Raw genomic sequence first — 9348 nt, 5'->3', positions numbered from 1 at the left:
TCAGTTAACAAAATTAGTTAAAATCTGCTTTTCCCTTTGAATTAATGTTGTTTGTCCACTGATTTCCCAAATATTTTTGAATTAAGACATTCTAGTTAATGTAGATTCCTCCTTTACACAATGTGACCGTGACCAGAGGAACAGATTTATCTGTAGAGAATCAGACGTAGAATGAGTACAGTAAGAACAGTACAGGAACTCACAAGACAAATAAATATAAACCCCTTTTCCTCTCACAAGAACTCACGCACGCGCACATACATACATACATACATACACACATACAGAAAATCAACACGTAGCCCTTAAACACAGCTAAACACAGCCCCCCTCCAGCCTGGACTCCCGGAGCCGTCAGCAGGCGAATGTTCCAGAGTAAGAGCTTGGACCATAGAACGGTGATGATTGATGGCGGTTGTTGCAGATTCTGAGGGTTCTGTAAAAAGACCAGTCAGTTTTGCTCCTGAAGTTCTCCTCAAGCTTCAGGGTGGTGCTGCTGGTGGTGCTGATGGGTGGTGGTGGTGCTGGTGGTGCTGGCGGTGCTGACAGAACGGCACAAAGCTTCTGCAGACTGGAGGTGATGACTGGAGATGATTAGATACCAGATCTGAGGATGAAGTTTAAACTTGGCATGATGTTGAGGGGTTTGATGAGTTTGGGCCGGTGCCGGCCAATCAAAAGTGATCCCTGAAATGATTTTAAAGAGTTTATTCGTCGTCATCATCGTCATTATCATCATCGTCGTCATTATCATCATCGTCGTCATCGCCATCATCATCATCATCGTCATCACCGTCGTCGTCGTCATCACCGTCGTCGTCGTCGTCGTCATCATCACCGTCGTCATCATCATCGTCTTCATCATCATCATCATCGTTGTCGTCATCACCGTCGTCGTCGTCATCACCGTCGTCGTCGTCATCATCATCGTCTTCATCATCATCGTCATCATCATCGTTGTCGTCATCGTCATCATCATCATCGTCAGCGTCGTCATCATCATCGTCGTCATCATCGTCGTTGTCATCATCATCATCATCGCCATCATCGTTGTCGTCATCATCATCGTCGTCATCATCATCATCGTCAGCGTCGTCATCGTCGTCGTCGTCGTCATCCTCCTCCTCTTCTTCATCATCATCATCACTATCGTCTTCATCTGGGTCAACTTTTCCCGCCAGGACGTCCTCGATCCAGCTGTCCAGCTCATAAGCAGTGGGCATGTCCTCCTCATCGTCCATTTCCATCCAAACACTGTCAGCCTGTAAAACACATATTTTACCCAAATTTTACCGAATCAGACCTCCTGAACCCCCCACCCCCACCCCCAACCTCCTCAAAAAAGTGATTGTGAGCCCATTCCTTCAATAAATTATGATGCATGTTATAGATAAAGACATTTCCATGAGTTATGATGAGTGACAGATGGAATTTAACTGAGCTAAAAGACATCATATCATCTTACATCCTTCACATCCACCACGCCGATCTGAGGAGAGGACAGGTCAATACCGAAGGTCTTCTCCCAGTACGGCACCAGCTGAAAGAAACAAAACCCAACAGCTAAATCAGGATTTTCACACCTTCTGTTTTATTATGTTATTATGTTTTTAATAGCTGTTCAGAAGCTGTGCCAAAATATATCTATTTGAACATGTCTGGTACTGTATTTTTCAGGATGATGTTTCTCCAGAAGGAGGTGCTGCTGGCACATAAACAGCATTCTCTGCTTCATAGGTCTGATGCTTTTCATCAAATCACCCACTATAGTGGCTTTACTTCTAAATATTAGCCAATCAGTTTATGGAAAAGATAAGTTTGAGGATCTTCTCACCAGAGGGAAGTCGTCCGGGTCGATCCAGATGATGCTCAGGTCTGGGTTTTCAGTGTTCTCACGAGCCACCTCCTTCAGGATCTCCAGAAACTCAAAACCATCTAAACAGCGTTAAATACGAGACACAGCAGAGTTAAAAAAAGAACAACAATTTTACAGAAATTATACAAAACTACTTAAAGCATTATAAATGTAAAAATGATGTATGGAGAAAAAAATCCATTAATAAATAGATGGTTGGATAAATGAATGGAAGGATGAATAAATAAACAAATAAATGGATGACTAAATGAATGAATGGGTGGAAGGATGAGTGAATGAATAAATTAATGAATGAATAAATGGATGAATCAATAAATGGATGGATGAAAAAATTCTGAATGGATAAATGAATTAATTAATATTTATATAATTGAAAAAATGAATGAATTTTTGAATTAATGAATGTATGAATACATGAATGGATGAATAAATGATTGTTTAAATGAATGAATGAATGGATGGATGATAGATTAATAAATGTTTGAATAAATTAATGAATAAATATTTGAATAAATGAATGAATATTTGAATGAATGAATATTTGAATGAATGAATGTATGAATACATGGATGGATGAATAAATGATTGTTTAAATGAATGAATGAATGAATGAATGAGTTAAATGGAGCAGAGTGTTTATGGTCTGTTTTCAGTATAGGATTATAGGAGTTAAGTAGGGAGTGTGATGATGGTCAGCAGTACCGGGGTCAGTCTCCTCAGCGAAAGCTACAATGTGTTGACCATTAATGTCGTCCTCCTAAAGTGGAAAAACACATTAGAACATTTATCTTTATTCATCACAGTTAAATATGAACTTATATCTTTATACTAAAGGGATTAATCAGGATATATTGATTACTGTATGTTTATATGTTTGATGTATTGAGAGCGTACCCAGGTTTCGTACATGCTGTGAGGTTCCAGTTTTCTCAGAGTTGGTCTAAATAGAGGAAAGAGACACAGAATCCAGTTCAGTCACTCAAAGATACCCATTAATTAGTGTGAATCATGTTAGAATAATCAGAAGGATGACCTCATATCTTCCTCCTCTGTTTCTATAGTCACATAATTGTAATTGGCTGGGTATCAACAAGCATCACTAATTAATTACTTAAACATCTGACACAGTACCTCAAAGTATTTACTAACATTCTCAAAAATCTGTTTCAAAATAACTAATTACAATATTAATTTATATGAGCCCATTAGACCCATTTCTGAATATTGATACCAATTAAAAAACATAAATCTAATAATTTAGTGAGCAGCTCATTCATGTTTGTTTCTTATTGTGGGCTAAAATCATGATGTTGCAAATGAGAAAAAAATAATTTCATAACTTATATTTGAATATTTAGTTATAGAAATTAGGTGAGAACTAGTTATATGGAACATAAAACATTTAATTAAAGAATTTGAACGGTTAAATTATTAGAATCTGTTGTAGAAGCTAAAATACACTTTTAAAAGGAGTTAGTTTAGTTTTATTTTCAGCACAAACCCTTAAGCACTCCTACATTCTGTAAATAAGGAACTTTACACAGCTTTTACATTATGGGTACTACTGAGTGAAATTCTAACATTTTCTGAAGCTTTATATTTACAGTGATGCCTCATGTCAATCTAATGACTTTCAAAATGTTGACTTATTTTGAAATATTTACCCATCCATCCATCCTTCCATCCATCCATCCTTCCATCCATCCATCCTTCCATCCATCCACCCACCCACCCACCCACCCATCCATTTTTTTTTCCTCTGTTTTTGTCAGTTCCCATTCACTTGTTAAAAAATCTTATGAGAGCAGCCACATGCTGTTATTTTTCTTTATACCAGAAGATTCTGAGCTGCTCATAAATATCGTCATTTGAGAAGTAAATGCTTCCAAAATGTGTAAATCTTAATGAAATTGATACCGTTTTGATCAAAATTGTACAGACTCAAATCAATCTAATAGTCAGATTAGAGTGTATATTTATTACATGGCTTATTACTGTGACCGAATACTTGAGCAGCACCAGGCGGATTTATTTTTCTTAATATTCTTGAATAATTTGGGCCAATATGGCCGATATTCCTATCTAACGAAAGTGATTTAGTACACTGGATATTTACTATTAGCTGTTTATAATAACAGTAAATATTATAATAAAGAGTTCATTAACAAAATGATGAAAAAAAAAAAAGATAAATACTGTTTTATTATAATACACACAAAATAAAAAACTATATACAAATATGCAAACTTAAAATGTTAATCAAATTTTGGAAAAAAAAAAATTAAAAATAGTGCCAAATAGAATAAAGCATGGAAATATAAAGGTAAGCCTATTCTTTAGGCTTATTTCACAATAGATTTCTCAAGCACAGTGCTATTTTTTAAAAACAACAGGGTTCCCCATTTGTCACAATACATGAATCATGTTGATGTGTTGATGCATCCCTGAGTAATTGCACGATTTTTAGGCAATTTGTGTCAATAGGGTTCTAAGGGTTGAAAAGGCATTTCTAAAATACAGTTTGATATAATCCAGCCAGAATCAGAGACGTGATGAACCTCTCGTGCTCCTCGATGTACTCGACGATCTCGGCCTCGGTATACGGCATTCCCGGGATGGTGACGGGATCTTCCATAAAAGGCTCGTAGAAATCCACCTCGTTCAGATTCAGCTTCAGCTTCCTGGCAATCTGCACAGATAAAGACCAGCAGTACTGAAATACATCATATAAAAACACACTGACCAGCCCAAACGATACTAACTCAGTCACCTGGAATTCAGGCTTTCAGTTAACAGCTGTGCTGAACTCGTCAAGACTTAATTACCTCTTAATGTGTTTGAGAGCATCAGTTAAAGTAAAGTAGTGAAGAGGTAGAGTTACAGGTATACAGTGAATAGTGAATATTTGAGTAATGTTCTAATCCAGATTAAGCTAAAAGATACTCAACTAAAAAAACATTTCAAGAACTTTGAAAGTATCCTCAAGAGCAGTCACCACCAAGTCCATTCAAAATATAATAATGATGAAACTGGCACTCATCAGGAGCACCCAGCAGGGGGTAACCAGCCTCAGAAACTGCAAGTTAACAGCTCTCCAGATAAGAGCAACTATTTTGGTTTGTTTAACACTTTTAAGTTACTACATGATTCACTATGTGTTCCTTCATAGTCTGGATCACTTCACTGTTTATTCATAATGTAGGGAAAAAAAAAACATAAATAAGAAGGTGTGTGTCCAAACTTTTGACTGGTACTGTGTACAGTGACTTACTCTTCTATACTTGCTTTACTCATTTGTTTATCTAACTCTTTATCTGTATGAGATATTATTTTACTTAAGACTAATCAACAATATTTTACATATCTACATATTTTTTAATCTCTTACTAATATTATTTTCTTTACACACATGTTCAAAATTGTTGGTACCCCTTCAGTTAATGAAAACAAAAAACCCACAATGGTCACAGAAATAACTTGAATCTGACAAAAGTAATAATAACTTATTCTATTTCTTCTATGAAAATGAACAAATAGGAATCTGACACTGATTATGAAACGTGGTTCAACAGAATTATTAAAAAAAAAATAAACTCATTAAACAGACCTGGACAAAAATGATGGTACACTTATCTTAATATTTTATGGCACAACCTTTTGAGGCACTGCAATCACTGCAATCAAACGATTTCTGCACCTCTCAGCAGGTATATTACAGAATAGTCCAACAATTCTGTCCACATGTGTAATTGTCTTTAATAGTGATTATTACATACTTTAGGCTCGAAGGTGGCGAAGAACTTGACGAAGGGATGGAACTCCTCAGCGGCGTCATCAAACTCAATAAAATCTGAAACATAAAGAACATAAAGAGTCGTAACTCCCACTATAAACACTTGAATATTAAAGTGTATATATGTTTCTTATTACATCTGATCAGGGGTCAGTACTTACGCCGGGACTTCTCGCTCTTAAAGAACCCCACCAGCTTGGTGTCCTCGTGGAGGTTATAGAAGCCTTTCAGCTCGCGCTCGTTATCAATGATCTCCACTGGATCTTCAATTACCTGAAAAATATATTTAATAATATACATCACATTTACGTAAGAACTATTATAAATTAGTCTCTGCAGGATAATAAGTTGGGACACTCAGTCGTGACGCTGCACAAATCTGGCCTTTATGGAAGAGTGGCAAGAAGAAAGCCATTTCTCAAAGATATCCATAAAAAGTCTCGTTTAAAATTTGCCACAAGCCACCTAGGAGACACACCAAACATGTGGAAGAAGTTGCTCTGATCAGACGAAACTAAAATCAAACTTTTTGGCCACAATGTAAAACGTTATGTTTGGCGTAAAAGCAACACAGCTCATCACCCTGAACACACCATCCCCACTGTCAAACATGGTGGTGGCAGCATCAGGGACAGCATTTGTGAATATGGTTAAAATTGATGGCAAGATGGATGGAGCCAAATACAGGAGCATTCTGGAAGAAAACCTGTTGGAGTCTGTAAAAGACCTGAGACTGGGACAGAGACTTATCTTCCAACAAGACAATGATCCAAAACATAAAGCTAAATCTACGGTGGAACGGTTCACAAATAAACGTATCCAGGTGTTTGAATGACCAAGTCAAAGTCCAGACCTGAATCCAATCTGTTTTACAAGGAAGAATGGGCAAAATTCCAGTCTCTCGATGTGCAAAACTGAGAGACAAAAGGTGGCGCTACAGAGTATTAATGCAAGAGGGCCGAATAATATTTCACGCCCCACTTTTTTTAGTTTTTTATTTCTAAAAAGAAAAAAGGTTTAAAATATCCAATTAATAAATTTCGTTCCACTTCACGATTGTGTCCCACTTGCTGACGATTCTTAACAAAAAATTACAATTTCATATCTTTATGTTTGAAGCCTGAAATGTGGCAAAAGGTTGAAAAGTTTAAGGGGCCCAAATACTTTTGCAAGGCACTGTATCAAATCGTGAAGCTCAGAGATCCAGTGCGGAAATACTCACATCATAGAGGAACTCCACCAGCGTATCTGCCGCCATCTGTCCATCATACTCGATGATCTCATCATCAGCAAAGATATAGATACTGTCCACCTCCTCCAGCCCTGTCCCAAAATAAAGAGTTTTAATCAAACTGAATATAATATTTATAGCCAACTAATTATTCACAGTACTGTGTGTAGTAATGTTACTACATTTTTAGTTAATTAGTTATTTTTTCTAATTTTGTTCCATTTTCTCCTCAGTTTGGAAGACCGATTACCCAACCCACTCACTAGAGCTCTCACTACCACCTGTGAAAAGAGCACCATCTACCCATTAGCATGGCCAATTGTGCTCTCTCAGACTTTGGCTGCTGATGGCAAGCTGCATGAGTGGGATTCGAACTGAGAATCCTCAGATTATAGTTGTAGTCCCTTGTTCCACTGAAACACTCAGAGCCTGTTGCAACTTTTTAAACAGTAAATAATACTTTTTTTGTTAAAAGTCTGAATATAATGAGAATACAGTAACATATATTTGGAGTAAATGTGCTCTTTAATTTTAATGTGGAGAAACCATAGACTGTGTATAGCTGGACAGAGCATCGTCTCTCAAAAGTGAAGCCATCACAGGTCGGGCGCCCCCTGCTGTTCGGCTGCAGAAAGCTGTGTAAATCCCCATAGGTTTCAATGGCAAAACAGACAACTCTCAATCACGTTTTTTTTTCCAATATACTGTAATTCTACCTCCATTATTTAAATGCAGCAGCTAGTGTAACCTCTGCTTATATTGTCAAAAAAAATACATTCTCTCAATTTTCACGATTTTCATAAACAGTGTATTTTAGTCATTTTAATATGATTACTACATAATTACACTACATCGAAAAACTTCACAAGCAAAAAAGACTGTAAAACGTATTTGGGTAAAGTTTTGTTTTTTGACTAATGATGCACTAATTAAACTTTTCTTTTAGCTGAAACCAGAACCAAACAAACATTTGTCTGAAAGCTGAATACAAATACTAAAAATGGACTCTCACAGGTTTTATTCATTTTGCTACTTTTTTCACCAACTAATAAATTAGGCTATATATATATTATATATAGAGCTGATCTCCCTTTCCTAAATATACATAAATTAAGCTTGGTCCCTGCTCTCCTTCACTATCGCTCATTAGTATAGTCCTGATAGGTGTGGCCTAGGGAGCATGATTAGGTCCCACCGAGATTCGAACTCGGATCGCTGGATGCAGAGTCCAGAGTGATAACCATTACACCATGGGACTGTATAAAAAAGGGGCAAAAGGGCCAACTTGAAGGTGGAAAGAAAAAATGAAGAAAGGGGGAAAGAGGGAAGAAGATAAAGAAAAAAGGGAAAATTATTGACATTAGCATAAAATCTCAGCTTTTATTATTATTTTACTCTCCAGGAGCACATTCTGGAATTTTCCGTTCTCTTCACAGTCAGTGAAGTCAGTGGCGTTGTGGTCTCACTCACAATGCTTTTTATTATTGCTCTCTGCCCTAATTATAATCATAATTAACCTATAGCCATGTGGATCTTCAATAGGAGGTATAGATTTAAACATTAGTTTACATCTGTTAGTTGATTTTCTTTACATTTAAGAAGAAAGGGCCACCTTGTAGAACAAGACCAGCGCTCTGTCCACTGAGCTATGGAGCCGTGCGCTAACCCCGCCAGCTAACGCTATTTAAACTAAAGTTTTAAACAAAGCATTCGACGAGGGTGGAATTCAAACCCACGCATGCAGACCACAACAGGGTTATTCAATCTAATATTAAACACTTAAAAATCTTAAAATTAAGAATATGAACTTGTTTTCTTTGCATTATTTGAGGTCTGAAACCATTATTTTTATGTTTACATGTTATTCCAACATTGGAATTCTTTTTTTTTTATGTATTTTTTGGAGGGGGTGGTTTATTTTTTTTTTTGGGGGGGGTGGGGGGGGTGGGGATTATTTTTGTGGGGAGTTTTTTTGTTCTTTTATTTTATGTTTTGAGGGAGTTTTTGTTGTGATTTAATTAAAAAATGTATGTAAATTATTTATTGGCTAAGGCTTGCGGCGACGCAGTTTGCGAGCCACAATCCCCCACGCCCCCACTTCCTTTTTGCGGCGGAGGGCTGGGCGTTGGGCTATTGGTTTAGCCTTGGCCAGGGTTTTACGCCCGGCTATTGGTTTAGCCTTGGCCAGGGTTTTACGCCCGGCTATTGGTTTAGCCTTGGCCAGGGCTTTGCGCCCTGTGGATTTCCTTTTAATGTATTTGGCCATTTAGCTTTGTTTGCTGTAGGATAGATTGACCAACTGTTTCCGAGCACATCTATTTATAAACTCGGTCCGTGATGACGTCATCGCGCGCCGTGCAGGTCTCTCTCTTTGCCAGGGAGCGCGAGAGCGAGAATGATGACGTCATCGTCGCGGCTGCGCGCAGAGTGAGTGAGCGCGCGCTGTGC

At 37.4% G+C, this 9348-nt stretch overlaps 1 protein-coding gene and 1 non-coding gene across 3 annotated transcripts in view; both read right to left on the bottom strand.

The window, feature by feature from the left end:
- Positions 1-9348, bottom strand: part of casq1b (calsequestrin 1b) — a 33358-nt gene continuing 24010 nt past the window's right edge. For both annotated transcript variants that reach the window (XM_049472431.1, XM_049472432.1), the window contains 9 exons: positions 6892-6992; positions 5831-5942; positions 5653-5726; positions 4435-4565; positions 2771-2816; positions 2579-2633; positions 1835-1935; positions 1466-1540; positions 1-1262 (listed from right to left, as the gene is read on the bottom strand). In XM_049472431.1, the coding sequence (XP_049328388.1) occupies positions 708-1262; positions 1466-1540; positions 1835-1935; positions 2579-2633; positions 2771-2816; positions 4435-4565; positions 5653-5726; positions 5831-5942; positions 6892-6992 (1250 nt within the window). In that variant the 3' untranslated portion in view covers positions 1-707. The remainder of the gene's footprint in view (positions 1263-1465; positions 1541-1834; positions 1936-2578; positions 2634-2770; positions 2817-4434; positions 4566-5652; positions 5727-5830; positions 5943-6891; positions 6993-9348) is intronic.
- Positions 8087-8158, bottom strand: trnaq-cug (transfer RNA glutamine (anticodon CUG)). The gene has a single exon. It is a non-coding gene; the product is annotated as a tRNA-Gln (tRNA).

Source organism: Astyanax mexicanus, chromosome 25, assembly GCF_023375975.1.
Source record: "Astyanax mexicanus isolate ESR-SI-001 chromosome 25, AstMex3_surface, whole genome shotgun sequence".
NCBI classification, from domain to species: Eukaryota; Metazoa; Chordata; class Actinopteri; order Characiformes; family Acestrorhamphidae; genus Astyanax; species Astyanax mexicanus.
This window is presented reverse-complemented; position numbering and strand designations above follow the sequence as displayed.